General features: G+C 38.9%; 1 protein-coding gene across 1 annotated transcript; it reads left to right on the top strand.

Moving 5' to 3' along the window:
- Positions 1-271: 271 nt before the first annotated feature.
- On the top strand, positions 272-19993 carry LOC139465730 (vasopressin V1a receptor-like). The gene is made up of 3 exons (XM_071247561.1): positions 272-377; positions 15316-15861; positions 17583-19993. Exons 2-3 carry the CDS (start codon positions 15334-15336, stop codon positions 18282-18284), a joined length of 1230 nt encoding a protein of 409 aa, XP_071103662.1. The 5' UTR covers positions 272-377; positions 15316-15333; the 3' UTR covers positions 18285-19993.
- The last annotated feature ends 2093 nt before the right edge of the window (positions 19994-22086 follow it).

Below are 22086 nucleotides of genomic sequence, written 5' to 3'. Positions count from 1 at the left end.
CATGATTTCATGATATTAAAAGCATTTCATTCCACATCACGCCAAGGAAAGCAGACACTCACAATATTTATGGAACAGTCTCCAGTGTCAGCTATCACAGGCTCATGGGCGGTATGACGGCACCTATAGAAATTGGCAGGCGACCAATGGCATGCTGCAGGCATCGTGATTGAGATGTGGCTTGAGCTGTGAGCGATACTACTATCTGAGATGCTATAGTCAGATTCCACGTCGCCACACGAGCGAGCGCTTGCTACCTTGGCGTGCTATCTAAGCGCACTGAAGTCTCTAAGCCAGCGGCCAGATGGTTACAGTTCATAGACTTGGTGTTGGGAAATTCCAATCACGGGAAATTGTGTGGCTCTATTGAAAGCAAGGTAAGGGCGAGGCTTGAAATTTAGTTTCGAAAAGTATCCTGTACTTAGCTGCAATGATGTAAACGGTTACTTGACACTTGATGTGTCATTTTCAGTGACATGAGGGTACTATGTCCATCTTTATAAATTACCCATATTTATCATTTCCCGCTTTACATTTCTGTCGGTATAATGATGTCAGATAAATACATGTGATTGAATGAGTATGGTTTTAAGCCGAATTTAGCATCATTGCAGTCTTTTCGTGGCAGGGACACCGAATATTGGCATCTCTATGGGGAACTGAACGTGCCAACTAGGCCCTTTTTGTGAAGACTTGTACTTTTCTTAAGTTTAAAAAGGGTTTAGAAATGTCTGTAGTGGCATACATTGTACAGTTAAGTTAAAAAATGTGTACATGATCAATATCTCCTTAGACGATAATTGACTTCGACATATGTTTGAACACATAACACCGCGAATTTTCGACAAGATTCCCTAAAGTTGACACGTTTGTACTGGTACATAAACTCAGTCTTAAAGTTATTTCATGTGAAACCAGGGAACATTCATCCACCCTACAGTTTCTTTTCTAAACGTCATACTGATTAAGATCTTCGTCTCATTACGTATAGTTTTGTGAATGAGAACATTGTTGCTTATTATTAATGAACTTGTTCAAGCAACCTCGCATGATTTTCCTATGTCTCATTCCTATGCTCTTTACAGAACACATATTGTTATGCCTGTATTGTATGTAACTTACAGGAAAGGCACAGATACATGACTGCTACCTTGATACTATCATTGTAAAAAATAATCTAAAAAAAACTTGCTTCCCGTGACCTTTGCTGTCCGTACCCTTTGATATTGAAAACAAGTAGTATTAAATGATACATGCTGCATATTTATTACAATTTATCGATTTTGCTGTCTTGGTTGATGTTTGTAAATGACAGATTAAAATCTTATAGCGGACAATGAATAGATTTAAGTCGTATCGAGTTTCTAGAGCACAAACAAAATATGAATACTGACAATAAAGCAAAACTCCTGTTTTCATTTCAGTTATATATATATATATACGCTTTAATATGCATTTGAATACAAAATTGTGTGCTTTCTTGTCAAGGATATTTCATCATCTAATTTGAAGTTCTTCACTATTGGTAAGTTAAACATGTTTGAATACGTACAAAAATGACATTGAGACGCCGCTTGTATTGGAAGGATGATCACGTGATGTAGTGGAACCGCGTTATTCCGGACCCCGTTTATCTGTAGACCCCTCTTTCTGGTGGATACTGTTTAGAACACAGAACTGTACACAACCTAAAACAAAAACAAGTTAAAGAACACCCACACTTGGTAGGTTGTGTGTTGCAATACCCACCAGCCATGACAGATTAACTGGAGGCATATTATGGAGGCTGGTGTTATATAAAATGGTATATATATATATATATATATATATATATATATATATATATGCAAGTATGCTGGAGCATAAAGGTCCAAAGGGAAGGCGGAACATGATTCTTGAGATGTGTGGAAGTCTAAAGTTATCCTTACATTCGATCAGAATTATTGTGTTGCTTGAAATGGGCTAGAAGTGTAAAGAAACATGGCAGTCAGCAAATAATACCTTTGTCACGATAGTCTGTAAATACTCGAGTTCAGATCAGACAAACGATAGATATGTATCCTGATAAATGATCCACTTCGTCGGTCCAGAATGAAACACAATCAGCCAGATCAATCGGCATGATCACCTTATCCCTTATCCCGCCTTAAAAGCGATGCTGGATATTGTAGTTGGCGACGTATCGTTCTGTACGAAAACGCTAGATGAAGACAACCATCTTCAACACAAATCTGACCTCCAAAAGATAAAAGTTTATAATGTATACCAGTAGATTGTATTCTTGAAACATATAATTTAGTGCTGTGAAATCCATCTTCTCTTACGGAGTCTGGCTCTTCTTTACTCATAGCAAGATTTCGTGTACAAGAAACAGTTCAAGTTAACCAATAAATGCTAATTTAACAATATCTGAAGTGTTCATATATAATAGTAAGAAACTGTTATTGTTTATTTTATTTGAATGTGTATCCCATTCCATTTCTTTCAAAATTGTCTTTTCTTTAAATCTTGTAAAAATCTTTCTACTTGTGTGTAATGGACTCATCTTTTGGTAGATATTTCTTATGATTATGGAACTGTTTGTTGTCGTGTATAATTAATATGTATTTGTTATTTGCTGGCATTTTATTTTAGTTTTATGGGATGGGTTGGTTCCGTCACTTCTCGGCTCTTGGTTAACTCTCTATATCTCAATTTAGATCTTGAAATGTTAAAAAACATATCATCGGCTGTTGTATCACCCACAGAATAAAAAACAAATGTTTACATTAGTATGAAGGTTAATAGTGACTGCAGGTCGTAGATTTTTAACACTTTGGTGAAAACTGCGGACAGCTGGTGCTGAGAAACAGAACCAAGGGCGAATCAGGGACTCTTACGTTGAGGCATCGTTTCCTGACTGAACTAAGAACCCTACAGGGCCTATGCAACTGGACTTCCCACGTCTGCGCCAATGAAAGAAATACAACTAGACCGTTTTAAGGATTTATGTTTTTCCGAAAACAAATGGATGTAAAGGGGTGTCTAAAAGTGTAAAATCACTGGATAGGTGCCACATAGGTCGATTTCTTGATGTGGTTGAAATCGCTTAGTAATTTTATTGTGATAAATGAGAATATTGTCCTGAAGTTTCATTGATAAATAATGATCATGTTCGTGATGTTCCAGTGATAAATAAGGATCATGATGTGGATGTTTAAATGAAAAAAAAAAGGATCATGATCGTGCAGTTCTAATGATAAATAAGGATCATTGAGCTATATCGTCTCGAGCAATGTATACGGTCAATGATTCTCTACGTAATGACATTTACCGTACGCATTTCCGAAAGTTCAATGCTCGAAAACATCAACGCTTTCGATAGTCATTTTGTCAAAACTTTGTACATAAATTGAATCTTTGAATGAAAGCAGACAAACTTAATAAAGTATCCGTTGCACTTAATGCCACGATCGTGGGTAAAAAGCCTTAACAAGCGTCAACATTAAAACCATTTCTGTGTGATGTTCTCAAATACAGAGTTACAAAAAGACGTTTCAAGTAGTTCTTGATGTCGAACGTGCTAGTACACATCCTATTCAATTATAGAGCGAATGTGTGTGCGCTTTCTGTAATGTTGCCAAGTGTTCATGAAAGAAATTGAGCAAAATTCAGAGAACACTAAATAAGGATAGCATCACTACGATGATCTGCATTTGAGAAGCAACGCTATGAAGAGGAGTGATTTGACGAGTCTCGATGACCAAAAAAATCATATCCTGTGCAACAATAACAATATAAGCCCTGGGCATTAAATGTTAACGTGTCTAAGTTCACATGTTGTTCACGATAATGGGTTGTTATTAAAACATCGGTTTACCCACATAAAAACTGAGGTACTTGATTTGCAAACACTTATTTAATGGAGCGAAAGGTTAGTACACATTGTTTGTGTGTGTGTGTGTGTGTGTGCGTGCGTGCGTGCGAGCGTCCGTGCGTGTGTTTGTGTTATATCTTCATATGATCCATGAATAGAGCTTTCGGACAAGCAGGTCCGCTTCTCATAGATGCTCTGTTTCACTTTGCGTACGAATCGGATTTGTTCACTACTTTAGTGACTAAGAAGAAAAGACAGTCAACAGTCTTTCATCATCTATCCACCAAAGGTCAGATCAAAGAAACAACTGAGAAACCATTTTCATTTGCTTAGTCTGTTTCCTGTCTGAATCTGTGCACAGAAATTAAAATGATGTCAGCCTCTGTACAAACCTGTACGTGAATTTCCCCATCAATAATATACCACTAGCTTTATCAAATGGCATATACATTGCATTCAAATTTCATGGAACGACACATTGTGCTTACAGCTTTGAAAGTGATTGATCATGGTTTCATTACCAGAGGTCTGGTTAAGTCCTTCCAGAAATTTAATGGTTAACAGATGAATTAAGGAAACATGACATTTCGCTTGTCAACATAATGTTTCCCTGGCGTTGACGTTTTCAAATTCATATATGTCCCTATTGGTATCCTGTTAACACTACTCAGGCTGCATAAAATACTTCCTGCTTCTTATCACCAATCAACCCTAACTACCGGCCCGACACTGAAGTTTATATATTTATAGGTTCCAGTTTGAGTAATGTTTCCTTTCTTAAGTTGAACTTTTCAATGTATCCCGTTCTGAGGACCAGCAAAATCCTTGATGTGTTCACAAATCAAATAAAAGGATTGGGAAGTTCTGAAACTATGGATGAATGTTTGGTACAATTGTGAGTTTCCATCTTCGAGTTTCAGGTACATTTCTATACAATGATAACAAACACCCGGACCCATAGCTACCTATCTTAATCCGAATGCCGCGAAATAACGCCCAGTACAATAACTGTAATGAGCGAGAAACTCGCTTGGTTAAAGATAGCATAGGAGAGACAGATATGGTGATTTAATTTCCCAATAGAAGCCAAGGCAGCGAATGATTCCAAATTATTTATGATAATAGAATGGATACATAATAGCGTGTATAATCGATGATGTCCCATGCTTGTCTCATATGCTGGATTGAAGGAGTATCGGTGGGTCACAATGTATGACGACTGTGACTTCATCGTTTGTCAATTCTCTATCCGTCTAGACAAGGTCTAGGCTTAGGCAGCCTTGAGTGTGCCGTCAAACACTATTCGCTCACTCAGATGAATACCATGTGCAGCTCTAAAGAACCATGTCGCTTCTAGTAAAAAGTACATACTTATGTTTCTTCATGAAACAGGTGAAACTGAACAAATATGTTTTTACATAGCCATGAATAAAGGAGATAAAAAAAGATGCATTAAAAATGTGGTTATCCACCAAAATATTTGATTGTTGACAGAGAAATGTGGAATTAGCTTCAAGATAGCACGGTTTCAGAAGTATTATGTCGTCCAAGCTGTTCGTAGTTAAATACTGCAATGTTTTCGTGGATGGTTTTAGGATCGTTTGAAGTAAGACTATCGGATGGGATACGCAATTTGAAGATAAAAAATTAGATAGGCATTCTTACTCGTTGAGCACAGTTCCATATTCTGATAGACAGATGACCTTACGTCACTGAGCCCAGTTCACCAAAGTGTTGTCTTCGTGCGGCGTCTGTCGTCAGCAGATGTATTTACGTTGCCCACGTCGCAATGCTAAGACAGCTTTATAGGTTAGGACCCTGCTTTTCATGTCTTGTCTTGATGCGGGAAGTTGTCGGTAAGAGGATTACTCCACAGTATAGCGTGGGTATCATGTTTACAGTCACTAGACGAATCTTACGTCATTACGACTGTGTATCAGTAATTTGCCTTCTCCAAAATGGATGTACACAACAGTTTACGAGTTATATTAGAAAAGATGAAGATGATACGCATTTATAGGCTATGGTATATTTTCTCTCAAATCATTTCCCTATTACACATCATAGTGTGAAAGAACGGTATTTGTTGCTGTGAGAAGGTGAATGAGACTTTTCGCTACTTCATGTTTCAGCATACAGGGGGGTGAAACGTGGTACATCAGTCTGAACTTCAATGTATATGAACAATTCTCCTCTGTTTGTTAAGGTGCTTGTTTATTTCCTTGTTGCTCATCGCCGCACGCAGCAGTATTACAGCTACAAGACGACGGCCTCGAAATAATCGACTCAGGATCAGACAATATTAAACCTCTATCATATGACAAAACAGCTTCCTTTGGGCATAAAAGGCAAAATAGCGGTGAAAAATGTATGAATGGACCCCTGAGAATCACTCATAACACCAGGTGTTCCCATTAAAAGGGTAATCATGTCCTGCCCAACTGAGAGCACCCGCCACTTACACAATTTGCATAAAGATTATATGTTTGTTGCCTGACAATACAGTGATTGCCGTTGGGGTACGATGACTTTCAATCAACCATATCACCGATCACTTGTGACAGGCATACATGTAGTTCTCTGGTGGCATCTTCTAGCCCGGAATCCCAAAAGGTGTTGATGTCTGTAAAAGGTACAGTGTCTACAATAAATGAAAGCCACTAAACCATTTCCATAATCAAAAGAAATATCTGCTACTGTATGATCCATTGTATGATTCCGACTATATCATACGTATGTGTTAACATGTATGCATCACTATCAACTGGTGATGATACCAAGTGTTCGCGAAAAGGGGAGCGTAATTATCGTCACAATCACATCAGAGGCAAATCGTGTGTTCACCTCATCATGAACAAACATGAAACTTTTGAAGCCTTACTATGGCCTTGCATGCTGTAACCCTGATAAAAAACTTTTGGCACTCTCTGAAATCTTTATAGAAAGAGCATGCTCCTTTGTTGAGAAATGTAGACACTAAAGGCTGGAGCTGCTGGACAATTGATCGACATACAACGGAGTGTTGACTGTTGGAAGGTTGAAGACATCGCTCTTGTCTTGTGGGTAGTTTTTGTCACTCAGAATCTGTATACATAGATCTCAATATGAAACAAATGAGACGGTTTCACTGATCTCTTTTATTTTAGTTCCGGTGTATAAAACAGTGGAAGGGTATTTTCTACTTGACCTATGAACGATATCAGATTATCGATATATGCGAAGCTTAGTTTGAACCTTCCAGGTCAAATTCAGGTGTTTGGATTTTCTCAATCCGAGCAGAAAGTCATATACACAGAAAACAGATCAGCAAAGCAGGTGACACAATTGGTGCACTGTGAATGCAGGAACGGATGCAATTTCATTTCAAAGATGATGTACACCTGATAACTGAACAGTTTCGTTAAGGTAAATAATGATTCATCTACGACTCGGTCACTCAGACGTTTATTACATATCACGATTGCGAATTACTGTAAACATTAATTCAAAAGGTAGAAATGATGCCTCGTTACTTGAACGCAAATTACGAACGTCATACACAAATCACAGTGTCCTCATCTTTAGAATGCTTATAAACATATTTTATTTCTTTGTGACATTATATACCGATGTATGTAAAGGTTCATGCCTCATATTTTCAAAGATTTCTTGATTCAAATAAAGAGATACTAGGCGAGACTGGGCGCTAAACTATATTTATCCAAACTCAGATAAAAGTAATCAAATATTGGATTAAACTTATACGTATGCCACATTATCGTCCCCCTTACTAGAATTACCGGTTTCTAGTATCCTTAGATAATAATGGCAAACATACATGGGCATCTGATGTCAGAACCCTATTATTTGCTTGTGGTGTCTTCTATGTTTCGATTCCCTAAGATGTTGGGGATAAGTCATCATTTGTTTCTACCTTTAAACAAAAACATGTTGATATTTTTGTTCAAGATTGGTCGGAAAATGTTAGATCATATCTCTTTATTTTACATTATACTTTCATTAAATCTGTTTATGAAACTGAGAAATATTTGACCTCAAATGATAAATCCCTAGTTTAGAATCTCTTTACATTGTTTAAAAATACAAGATATTAGGAAGACCAAAGACACAGACTATTCAATATTATGTGTACATATTGAAAATCTCGGTCCATTGAAGACGAGTTTCATGTTCTGTTTATCTGCGGTACCTTTGCTTCACAGGGAAAGAAATATTGGCTACATTTAGAAAATACATACGTAAATCACCAAGTTATGTACGATTTACTCAACTCAAATGATGTACATACGTACTATTAAGTCAGTAGCCATCTTTTTCAAACACATTTTCTATAAGATTTCAAAGTGTTAATTTCGCAAATGCCCTGTCAGTTACGTGACTACCAACTTTATTCTGTTCACTGAATTGTACGCTGGGCCACAAGGCCGAAATACTGAACAAACACGTATGTATGTCTGTCTGTCTGCCTGTCTGTCTGAAACGAAATGTTTCATGAGTACGGAGTTGTAGCCGAAGGGAAAGGGATTCAGAATTTCAGACGTAGTATCCACGCAGGACACCCCTGACGAGCAGAGATGAGATAGCATGGTGGTTCCTTACATCTATAAATTTGATTTCGTCTCTCTCAAATCCCAATCGGCTATTCGGAACAGCTAGTAGTTCGCAATTCCAGTTCGCTCTAAGCCACATAACAACCATAAATAAAGACGACTGATATTTCAAAGGTAATAATGCCCATTATATGCTTGTAAACTCATCACCTTCTGATTAAAAGATTTCTCTGCGTCTCTATGAAATCATGAGGGAATAGTAACTTTGGACGAGACCACATATAGTGGTGTTTCATTCGGATTATCCGTGTTTAGGAAATGTTCTTCCTGATCCTTCCTATAGTTTTTTTTGGCTTGGATGGCTTTGAATCAAGACTGAGAATTTATACCGATTATATGTAGGATTGGGACTATGTTAAATTAGATAGAATAAAAACCGTATAGTATTCTTGAATGTAGACACATTTGTAGATTTATGTCCCATTTAATGCGATCTTATGTCCGTACCTGTCTGTTAAAATATATTTAGAGTTTTTGAAGACATCTGAAATTCCCATTTTGACAATCTGAAATTCATGATTAAATACTATTAAAATATTTTGTTAACATTGGCATGGTATAAACCATCACCTTACGATCATATTGGTCAGAATATGTGCCTAGTACCTAATGCCAATTCGAAAATTTGGTTTGTGCCTGGTAGACTCTGTGCCTGAAAGGGGTCATCGAGAACTGATGGAGCGGATCGCTCTTGCGTTTACTCTCTGGGTGTCCTGTTCCAGACTTGAATATTTACAGGACGCCGTAATATATATGTAATATTGCTGACAGACACCTTCAAAACGTTTACTTAGTCTCTTCCTCGATCAGTTCCCTGCGGTCCCTCTTTTTCCCTTTTATACTGAGTGATAACGGTCGTGTCTTTATAGGCCACATAAAGTTAAGTTTGTTTGTTGTTTACTATTGCTAAGTGAGGCGTGAAACAACAAACAAACAAAACATAAAGTTATTTATTTATATGTGATTAAAAGTATGTATCCGGAGTGACATACATTTTGCACATTGGTATCCCGTGTGGACACACCACTGCATTTCATGTGTATCTGTGGTGATTTACCTCCCTGTGCTATGACGTCTCTGATAATATCAGATTGCTTTGTCTTGAATATTGTAGATTGAGGAGTCAAACAACCAACAATCATATTCCACCACATTCCATTTCATGTGGATCTGTGGTGATTTATCTCTCTATGCTATGGCGTCTGTCCACCTTTAAATTTATACAAAGATGGCATGATAAAATCTTGTTTGACAATCATGAGTCGATGTCGTTATGCTTGCTTTGAACATCTGTTATTGGCACCCTCCGGGCAGTTATCCACAAATTTATCCCTACTAAGCCGATGTCGTGGTCATTTTTAGAATAAAGACACTGTTTGAGGATGGCTTCCCCTGCACTTTAGGCGCTAAGCATTATTTCATGGAAATGTGAAATCACGTCTGTATTTATCAGAAAACAAATATCTATGGAACAATTTCAAAACGTCTACTTAACGCTGACGTTGTCGACAGCAGATCTGTAAACTGTAGCCAATGCCATGATCCTATGTGAAAAGTATTACATCAGGAATCGAAACACATTCTCAACTGTTTCATTCATCACATGATTGAGTGGTATTTGCATTATATTCAGTATCCTCAAAGCACAGTAAACATCAGAAATTTTATGAGGACGTGGACGTCATATCACTGATCCCCCGTGTATCGTGTTGTGTTAACAGCCAAAGTTGGAACAATTTTCATCACCAATGCAACGGTATAACATATTTCAGAAACAGGAACAGGCCATAAGCCGATGAAACAAAGATAAATGGTCTCAATAAGAACCCCATTATTGATACCCAACCAGAAGGTTCGCTGAACCTTATTGTCTAAGGCTTTCTGGGCCATTGTCTATAGGACATAGAGTGAGTGAGTGTTTTTAAGAGAATCGTATCACGGTGGGAACGCCAAAATTCATGTACCTATTGTACCCACGTTGGGAATCAAACCCGGGCTTTAACCACTGGGCTACTATAAAGCCCGGTACTATTTGATAACAAAAGTGGGTTTTATCAGCATATTCACAGCTGCTAATCAGGAATATGTCAACAAAAGCAACAACGATTGCACAGAATGTGGTGTCAAATGTAACAAATGTTGCACTCGGAATTGCATAAAGTGCAAATTCTAGTTCTTTTATAATAAAATTAGGGGACAACTGAAACGCATGTGAATGTTTTGAATTGGTAACTTTCAAAGAAACATGTTTAAATGTTTTATTTTATATTCAATTATTGCCATTAAATGTTGATTATCGATAATAATTGTACAAGTTTCCCTAGGGTATAAATACTATCATACCTTATAATAATTTAAAAAATTCATCTCGATTCTACATAGTATAACACCAATATTTTAACCAAACTTCGAGAAAAGATCCAACGAGTTATAATTATATTTTTCTGTGACGCATTCACGTAGGCGAATATTTGAACGGGCGAAATTTAATATACGACCATTACGAGTATACATTACCTTCAGCATCTGACCTGGAGAGACATTAAAGTTGTAGTTATAAAGTGCCGTAAGGTCTTGTGTGCTTGGCTGCGACGGCAGAAATTCTACCTTCGGCTGCTGTACAGCGCTTTCACGTGACATGAACATGATATCTTGACAGTCTCGTTTCAATGGTCTATCCGTTGGTATCACATTCTAGAAAACCTTATGACGTCACAGCGGATTATTTAACCAAGGATCGTGATGGTTCTTATCAAGATATTGCATCTGGAGAAAATCTTCATCGCTTTGATTTCTGGTGAATCTGTCTGAGTCACTTATTCTGCAATCGGGCTAAGTTTAGAGACGTAGATTAATAATGAGACATTAAACATTGGTCAACGTGGTTATATTGTACTGAGATAACCAGATTAATATATGCCCACGGCATACGTTTTCGACCCGTTTTTGCGAGATTCTCAACGATACGTGACCACACGCTCCATGATGTGATCAGAGTAGACGCTTCAAGGCCCACTAAAGATAGCATCTGAAGTTATGTTGCGATTGTTATTCAATAAGTAATGAAAACATACCCAAGAACTTACCTTTTCACTGACGCAAATTTTAATGAAACTTGATCTGATGATAATTTTGCATCAGCACAATCGTATGCACCGATTATGTATCGGCTGATGTTTGTAAACGTCCTGTCTGCAATGCCATATCACTGACAATGTAATGTAACTTGAGTGAGTGAGTGAGTGAGTGAGTTTGGATTAACGCCGCTTTTAACAGTTTTCGAGTTATATCACGGCGTGTCAGCTTAATGTGGGAGGAAAGCCCGAAGTGATGCAGGTCTCAGACGTTTACCACTTCGGTGAAACCCACGAGCACGGGTATAGGGCTGACAAACCTAGAAACATAATCGGTGCGAACCGGGATTCGAACCCACAATCAGAGGTTCCTGGCAGCACAAGGGACGCAACTCTGCACAGCGAATCGCGGCGCCTTAGACGACTGGGCCACCCGTGCCCCCTAATGTAACTTGACTGTAAGGGAGAAGCTCGTGATCATGTGACGGTAACAAGATGGCGTCTGATGTTCTCAAAAGTTAGACGTAATTTATTGGGATTGTTATTAGACATGTAATGAGAAATACCTCTTTCGGGCTCGAAAACCCATAACACGAAGATATATCCAGTGAAGATTTATTGACACATTTAACCTTCATTCTTGTGTCGACGTAGTTATATTTATAGTTGCATGTAGGTAGGTATGGTTGACATACGTCATCGAGGCGATGGGGTGGCCCAGTGGTAAAAACGTTAGCTCGTCACGCCGAAAGCCCCGGTTCGATTCCCCCCATTCATACAATATGTGAAGGCCATTCTGGTGTCCACCATCGCGAAATGATTTGAATATTGCTAAAAGCCGCGTAAAACCATCGTTGATTGTATCCAAGTATTAATTTGGTAAACGAAGCAGACACGCGCATCAATCAGTCCGGGCTGCCTGTTCCATCTTTTCAGAGAGACTATCTTTCTTAGCGTTATTGAACCGTACATAGTTCAAATCAACATAAACATATATGTACGACAGCCAGTGAAACGCAAAGGTTATCAGATGTGTTAATAGAAGCAACAAAGCTCAAGTGTCCGTCTCCGCGACATGGCTGGAATAATGCTGAAAGCCGCGTAAAACCATATTCTCTCACTAACACGTCATCGTCTAAATAACATACGTGTATTATAGTCCTGAGATATTGTTATACATATGTAATCGTAGCATAAATATAATGATAACAATTCATATTCATATTGCTCGGTATCCACCCCTAAGTCGTGCTGAAAGTGCTTCATTGTCATCATGATCAACGGATCAGTTGTACAGTCAATTGCTTCCTCAGCTCCCTGTCGATTAAACATGAACATGTACAACCAACACTGGGTTAGAAGGTTCTCAATTGGCCTTATCATCTCATCAAGCTGGTTACAAAGTCATTTTCGATCAAGGTCACTTGCACGTGGGGCAAGACAGTGGCCTAAAACTCTCAGGTGTAAAGCTTGCCTAACGCACCCTCCCGCTACACTTCGCCGCCAACGTTGCTTGGCGTTGCTTAACCGATTGTGACTACATGCGATTACTTATTAAGCTGTTTAATCATGTCGGACACATTAAACACATTGGGACACATAGTTTATCAACCCCAGTACAAAAATATTTTTAAGCATATATATGGTTACAAAATTACCTTTGGTCACGGGCATTCTCATTCTCAGATTACTTCTTTCGACAGGTCGTCGTTTTTCACTAATTTAATCGTCCCTGTGTCTTGGAGCAGTAGGTCCAAAAACATGCAAATGTAAGAAAGGAAAAGAAGGATAGTCGTCAGCCATTTCTACATGTCTGATAATTATCAAAGCAATTATAATTCAGCGTTTCCGAAACCGTAAAATTTGACATGTCGAGTGGGTTAAATATACCGTCACCCTACCTCGTCCATCATTTTAATGTACTTAAGTCTATTGATTTGGAAAGTGTTATCGTACTAAGTCAATAGTTATGTTCTATAACATAGTAAACCTCTATCCCCATGACAATGTTAATTTGTCGGATGTGTCAGGGCTGTTCTGTACTCGATCGTTTATTGTAGCCAAATTTAACTTTGTAAACAAAACAAACACACGCATCAATCAGTCCGGCTTGTCTGTTCCATCTTTCGAGAGAGACAACCCTTCTTAGCGTTATTGAACTTTACATAGTTCAAATCATCATAAACCTACCATAGCCAGGGACACTCAAAGGTAATCAGATCTGTTAATAGAAGCAACACAGTTCCTTCAGTAAATCTCTACATAAATGGTGATGCAATGTAGGAGTCGGACGTTCTATAAGATCATGTCTCATCTCACCGCGGGCAAAATCAATAGTAATCCGGTTAACACCATAGAGAGGTTAAAACGAGTTATCCTGCTGGTTATAATTATCATCTATATTACCGGCTCATACTGAGGTTCACCTACCGATGTCCGGCTCTCCAAAGATTGCCCATTCATTGGAGGCTGTTAGTTCTAGGGTCCGGGCTATATGGACTAAAGCACACCTCATTTTCTCAAAAGTTATGTTTGTTTGTTGTTTAACGACGCACTCAGCGATAGTCCAGCTATACGATGGCGGTCTGTAAATAATCGAATCTGTACCAGACAATCTAGTGACTGACAGCGAACCAAACAAACCGGTCCCGATTGTTGAAGACCAATTCTAACCCGGATTTTCACGGGCTTGGTTCAGTTGTAATTACTTACATGTGCACATCAGTGAGTGAAATAGAACACTTTGTACATATCCCAATATCCACAACTGCTTTTGAGACGTCGGAACGTTGTGAGTTTTGTTTCTTCCTTTTTTTGTTGTTTAACGCTGCACTACCCAATATTCCAGGGCCCACTTGCACAAAACGATCTAAGCACTAAAACTATTGTTAGCCCATGTTAAAGTATGGGAGTTAAGATCATCTTAGCGCTAAGATCTCTTTGTGCAAGTGGGCCCAGCTTTATGACGGCGGTCTGTAAATAATTGAGTCCGGGCCAGACAATCCAGTGATTGGCATCATGAGCATCGATCCACGCAATTGGGATACGATGACATGCATCAACCAAGTCAGCGAGCCTGACCACCCGAGCATGGGTTGCTGAAAACCTATTCTACCCCAGATCTTCACGGGTCAGATTGTGAGTGATATAATGTTTTGCAATAAACATTTCGGGGCAATCCGGTTCAGCACAAATATTAGTGCCCAGCGCCCCATTCTAGTTGTAAAAGTAAAAATGAGGATACTGTGGAAACAAGACATGACCTGATTAGTCCAGTTCCATCAGAATTTATTGTGTCAGTATCTTCATTAGCTGATAAACATATGCATTAAGTACACATTCAATCTTTAAAGAATTTTCTATTTTATCCTTGCTCAACGCAAAAATGATTACAGTTTAAAGCATGGCTGGTGAAATATATAAAAAATATGAATGGACGAAACGTGCTAAGTTTATCCCTCCTGAAATATGTCAACAAGCACGGCGGGTAGAAAAACATAAACGTTTTCTCTTTTATATATATTCCACTTTTGTGATTCTTTTCTGCTCGACTGATGAGGCGGTTGGGTAGCCTAGCTAACGGTTTAATCGTTCGCTCCCCATATGTTCGATATGTTCTGATATCGCCCGTCGTGATATGTTAAAAGCGGCGTAAAACGCATTAACTCACTGTTCCACCTATTCGTAACCCAAGCAGTGAAGTGGGGACCGTATCACACGCGAATAGTGATTTTGAGCTCCATGACTTAAAACCAAAATGTGATTTGTCTTACAGTGCAATCCTTCCACAAACATGACATCGACAGCGATCAGCGTCACGCGTGATTCCATCACAAGGGGAGACAACTTGATTCAACAATCCTCCATGGAACATTCTAACAGCTCATCTATTGCGGCTAGCAACATGACCAACTACACGGCATCTTTCAACGACACAACTACACCGGAGTACGTGCAGAGCGTTCACGACATCACGTACGATTTCAACATCCGTCGTATTGTCCTTTTCCTTCAGATTATCCTCGGGGCTATCGGGGGCTTCCTCGTCATTCTGTGGATGTGGCACAACCGACGACAAAGGTCCCGTGTTAACGCTCTGATCTTGAACCTATGCGTCAGCGACTTGTGTGTTGTTTTCTTCGCTCTGCTTCCCCAACTCGTATGGGAGTATGTTGAGCGAGAGTGGATGGCAGGCGAAGTAATGTGCAGACTTGTCAAATTCATGCAAAGCTTTGCTTTGTTCGCTTCAGCCAACATGCTTGTCATCATTGCGTTGGACAGGCATCAAGCAATACGGGCACCTCTGAGGGAACCACGCAAAGTAAGTTTAACCATCTCCTCTATTTTCCACTAAGCTGTCTCAATTCACTCCAGGTCAATGTTTAGCCTACATTAAGTTTCAAGGTTTTAACAGGCCAGTTCCATATCATCGTAGTACCAGTTATGTGAACGTCACTACTAGCATTATAGTAGAAGTAATACAGTAAACTACGGTTATAACGAACACGCTTATAACGAACTGACGGATATAACGAACTTACTTTTTGGTCCCGACTACTTGCTGTAGTCATGCTGTATATGTACTTATAACGAACTACGGTTATAACGAACTGAAATAAGTAGTCCCTTTGAGTTCGATATAACCGTAGTTTACTGTACCTGTTTGTTAAAGTGTAATTAAACGAAACGATTTTATGTAACTGTAGTAAGCAATAGCAGCAGGGGTAGTATGGGTGGCGGTGGCCGTAGCAGTAGAAGAAAAAACCTGTTACCGAAAATGCTGAGAAAATCATTTCCCGAGGTTTTAACACCTAGGATAAATCGTTCCATACCCAAGCTGGACGTTGTGTAGGTAAAACAATATGTTTGACTTCTGTCAATAGTTCTCTGACTGAAAACATTCATCTGTCTCAAATATTCACACACTTACAATCTCCCACCACCACGATAAATAACAATCTGTTAGCTCAAAATTAACAAACCTTTTCACCAAACAACTTGCGTCTTAATACATCCATCATATATCGATAGCCTAAATATCACTGCGTTATGACCATGGTTGCCGATAACTCAGTGTAGAAGTGTACACATGTACGTTCTATATTATCAGTTGTTTTCTCACTCACTGATACACTGCACAAGCACTAGATTACAGCAGCAAACATAAATACAGATCGGGATGTCCTCTGGTTTCATGCAGTTTGTAAACAGAACTGTCACCGTGAAAAACTTAACTAACAGAAGTAACTCAAGTAAAGCCATGTCGAAGTTCGGGCTGCAGAAAAAAACACACTTTTATCAACTATGTGTCTACAGAGGGTGATTTGCTCATTCGTTTTATTTTTTTCTACCTATATTTGTTCTAAATATTATTTTGAACCAGGAATAATATAATTGATGGTGAACTACTATGTTTTCACGACCTGTGTTCTGAGATAGTTGATCTATTTAACCATGTGTGGACCTGTGTGGTCTTCAGCAACCCATGCTTACCGTAAAAAGGCGACTGTGCATGTCGTAAGAGGCGAATAACGGGATCGGGTGGTCAGGCTCGCTGACTTTGTTCATACATGTCATCGTATCCCAATTGCGTGGATCAATGCGCATGATGTTAATCACCGGATTGTCTGGTCCAGACTAGATCATTTACAGACCGCCGTCATATAGCTTGAATACTGCTGGAAAAAAACAAACAAACCCATCTTGGATGCCCTCAATTAAGGCGCCACAAATCGTGCCTTGGGAGTATCAGATTCTGTAGTCGTGGTTTCAAATCCGAGATTCGTTCTTATTAAAATGCATGGTTTGTTAGCACCATACCCGTGCTTGTGTATTCATCAAAGACGTCGAAGACTTTCCTCCTATCCTCCCTCAATACTCACTTTAGGCTCACTAATTCAATCGCCAGCTTTACAAGATTGAGACTGTCAAATTTACCTTGGATCGCAAAATAGCTGTCATATTGCCGATGCAATGTAAAATTATAAGTCGCTCAGTTCACCTTGACATAAGTAACTATGAAATGGCATCTTTCCTTTCCAGGTGTGGATGATGACTGGATGGGGTTGGGGTGCTGCTGCGGTTCTGTCCATTCCTATGATGTTCGTCTTTCACCTGAAATTCAACGAGCATGAAAATATGATGAAATGTGAAAATATTTTCCGAGGCAAGGCTCCATGGCACAGACAGGCCTTCATAACTTACGCTGCCATATTTGTATTTTTGCTACCTCTCATCATCTTGGTAGTCTGCTATGTACGAATCTTTACAAAAATTGCTCAAAAAGCCTCGGAAAACAAGACATCGCGACGACAAAGCTTTAAACCTGGGAAAATCCACCTTACCAGTACCGGAAACACGTCTCTTCCAAAAGCAAAGATCAAAACCCTGAAAATGACAGTCGTAATCGTGGCTGCTTACATCATCTGCGGGCTGCCGTATTTTGTTGCGGAGATGATAATGTCCTATGGCAATTTCAAAATTTTGGAAAAAAATATTTACGGAATACTTGGAGGCATCGCAGCTGCCAATTCGTGCGCCAATCCGTTTGTGTTCCTGCTCTTTAACGCCAACTGGCAGTGCGTCCGGGGCCTGAAGTTGTGCCCAATGCAGACAGAGGCCACAAAGAGAAGCTTCATGTATTCAACAGCCAGTACCAGATCAGAATATTCAACAGGTTATGCTAGAGGAACTCCGATTACTGCGTCTGATACGTACGAGATGTCGACTGTTCGAGTCCATTAAATCTTGACATTTCATTGGAAGATCTTGATCAGAACAGCGTCCATAAATGGGTGTTATGGTATTTTAATGAACCAAGATGAACATCCGATCAATTACAATTTTATAGAAATAGCATCTTCACGAGACAAGGGAGTTAAATGACTTTTGCCGAACTAAGCTCGAATTATGGACATATATTTTGGCTGGACTAAGGAATCTATGCATAGTCCAATCAAATTCGCGTAACAAAATCGACATCTGGTTCGTCAGCTGCCGTGCAGATTTCAGTCGATTGCAGGATTTGTAAGTATGTGTACCGCTAAGTCGGCGTCAACAGATATTTTCCAAACATTCTATGATTTTAATGCTCACGTGATTTGATGTACTTCGCTAAGCAAGATCCTTTTTTTCACAATATAGATCTTGAAAATCGATCAGGCCGTCTTGACTCGGCGCCACCATTTTGTTTGAAACAAATGCAAATGATATGAGAAGTGGGATCTGATTGATCAATAGGAGTGCCATAGAAGGGCCGTAATGGCCACTGGTGGTGCCATGAAAGAGCCCAGTAATTCCAGCATAGTTCGGCAAGGGTGGAAACTGGACTTTTAGTCAGTTAACTTCCTTGCCTCGGGGAGATGTGGAATTAGTGACTATAGGTGGCTCTTATTGTGAGGGTGTAGTTGTTGATAAACGAAAGTGATTGTTGCTTGGTTTAACGGGAAGAAAGTCCTTCCAGTGTCGAATATGATAGCTGCTCGTAAGAATCGTGTTGCTGTCTCGGTGACAGTTGAGGACAGGGAAGTGAACCTTATTGGGATAACATACTGGAACTGAAAACTGCTCATGTGATTCGATGTGCCATGCTAATGTGTTATTTTGCAATGGCTGGAGAATGCCCATGAATAACATAACGTTGTGTACCACAAACAATGTGAGCTGTACCTACAGTTTGTAGTGGCTGGGCCAGGCTGCCAGGAGAAGGCAATACACATATGGATTACTTCAAAATGAAAATAGGGCAATGCTGCAGTCAACGTTGGCGCTTTCGATACTCCGGCAGTTCTTCATTCCTGTTATAAGGTACAAGGTGACAGTGTCTGAAGACAACCTTAATACGCACATTGGGTGATGGAGAGCAGCAACCGTTTAAACCTCATCATATGTGATCATAACTATTGTTGGGAGCTCAACACCTTCATTTATTGAATACGTCAGTTCATCCCGAAAACGTACGGCCATTGTCACTAAATTAACATTGACATATTTTGAATCATGATTATTATATTTTATGTTGTTGAGGAAAATGTGGTTATTGAAGAAACCGGGTTATTAATGTGTTCAGACTGATTAATGAGACGTTAACGAGTCTTTTAACTCAACTCGACATTTTTTGGTCAGTTGCACATTTGTTTGTCATACTACTTCTGCGTGTGTTATCAGTTAAAACCGATATTTTTGTATGATGACGAAGAGATCTGGTACTTCACTTGCATCTGCCGGATCCATAATCCATCTAAGCCATGACCCATGAGAAGGAGTACAACTGTGTACAGACAAAGTAGACCCCGTGTCACAACACCACGTCACATCGTATTCTCCACGTGATGGACATGCAGAAGGTTCACTGCTTCTTGAGTTCAACAGACTCAAGATAAAACCTGAACACTGTTAAAGATCTTACTCGAGCTGATCGTGCAATAAATCACAATTCCATACAAACTGCATTAAAGGGCGGGTGTGTGTGGGTGGACTAATGATGTATTATTTTGTAAATATAGTCTGTCCTGTCAGAAAATGATTCTTGTGATATGTAACTTTGCTTATTTGAATTTTCATGATGTAGCTTTGCTCATTTGAATGTCATTATGTAAATTAGAATAAGAAAATTCACTTCCGTTTTGAAAATAATGATGAAGAAACTGTATGTTCGTTTCGTTGAGACATTTAGACATCTAGGCAGGAAGTGGACACCCAATTGTGCTCCCCTTCTTGCTCATCAGTTTCTTGATGCATATAAGGTTCTGCTCGGATTGTTAAAATCAAAACAAAGGAATATGGCCATATCTATGATTTGATATCATTCAATAATAGTCAAATAGCCAATTGCCTTCCACTGCTTTACCCACCTTAACGAGGAATAAAAGAGGCCCCCCCTATCTGATATTTAGATCAGGGTTACAGCATGGAGGGCCTCAGCAAAGCTTTCCAAAAGTTCTACGGTGGACATGTGGATGGCATTTCAAAATTTGACACATCAGTGACCAAAATGATGTGCGATGCAATTCTCTATTGTTGACTTGTACCATATGTTCCCGAGTATTTTCAGGCGAACAATTGACTTGCCTTTGCATGTGTTTGTAATGGGTGCACACCTATTCTCGAACACTTGCTATTATCACTATTTGATTGTGATTAATAAACACATGCTCATGGAATTTTGCAATGGACTCTGCCTTTAGTAGAGATGTCTTATGATCATTGAAATGTTTTCTGTCGCTTGTATTTTTAATAATGTCATGTTTCTAGTTATTTATTGAAAAACATGGATTCAGGAAAACCGTAGTTGATGTACATTTCAAGGTAACAGGATGGTGACTGATATTGTTATATATGTTAATAGTATATTTTGTAATAACTCTATACATGTATATATGTACATGATTACAGTAAGTGCATAACATTTACATATTCATGACTATGGAAATTTCAAATTTTATCGTTTGAAACATCGGCAAACATGTTCGTATAACTTGTAGTATGTATGTGTTATTTGAATCATACAGCTATTCTATTATTTTGAAAATGAAAACCAATTTACTTTTATATTATCAACTACATTTGGCATGGTTACCTATATATCTTGAATTAATATATGACATTTAAATACTCATTTGTAGAATATTTGACATCTAATGGTTGCCACCTTTTTACCAAGCTGAACGAAGGAAGACCTGTCCTTGGACTAATGAGGCGCACATTGTTTGGTCAGTGTGTAGTTCCATAAGGTTCTGGTGATTGTATGTGTACTCTGACCGGGAATCGTCATTGTGAATATGGAAATTACATTTTGTGTTGTTTTGTTAATTCAATGTTGGGAACGTCCCGATAGAGCTACAGTGGTGGTTTCATAAAGTCTGATGTGATACGCAAGACTAATTCTCCAGAGATATCTCCCACTAACGATCAGTTCGTTTACCCTGACAGTGAGGTGCTGCGGAAAACGTGATTTAATTTCCTGTTGTTAGACAGCGTCTCCATACAAATCCCGTTGTTATCCACACACTGTCACATTTTGAGGGATTGTTCTCTAACTGTGGCGGCCCGTGTAGGCACTTGCTACATTGTTTGGTATAGTACCATCACACTAATTTGTTGTCCTCGCCCCGAATAGTAGTGGATACTCATGAACAGAACAAAGTGTGTTGTCAATACGAGGACTGCATAAGATTGTATCAATAGAGATTTGGATATTTACAAATGTTGTTTGGAAGATCTTTATTGTTTTCACTGGTTGTGAAACGTGCCAATGGTGTTAAATTCCTACATATGTCAGTAGAACCTGTTGATGTCCTTTATTAGTTAAGTTAAATAGCAATTAATCTGTTTAATGTATAGTGTTTGGGTTTGCCTGCTTCGATTATTATGTCAGCATTAAAGTCGTGAATGAAACTAGTTTAAGTTGGATACGACAATTCTGACGTGACAAATGTGATAACACAATTCTCTTTGGTACGCTTGAATTTTTTTAATCAGTGACAACACGGAAAGTATGAATTTCAAAATGTAGATATTTTTTGTATCCATTTGTTTGATTCTTTTT

This window comes from Haliotis cracherodii, unplaced genomic scaffold, assembly GCF_022045235.1.
Source record: "Haliotis cracherodii isolate W230 unplaced genomic scaffold, xgHalCrac1.p SCAF_1, whole genome shotgun sequence".
Lineage (NCBI taxonomy): Eukaryota > Metazoa > Mollusca > Gastropoda > Lepetellida > Haliotidae > Haliotis > Haliotis cracherodii.
This window is presented reverse-complemented; position numbering and strand designations above follow the sequence as displayed.

Bases quoted from the DNA above. Each gene is read 5' to 3' on its own strand.
- LOC139465730 (XM_071247561.1), top strand. From the start codon at position 15,334: ATGACATCGACAGCGATCAGCGTCACGCGTGATTCCATCACAAGGGGA. The intron at 15,862-17,582 runs GTAAGTTTAACC...TTTCCTTTCCAG, and splicing joins CTCTGAGGGAACCACGCAAA to GTGTGGATGATGACTGGATG.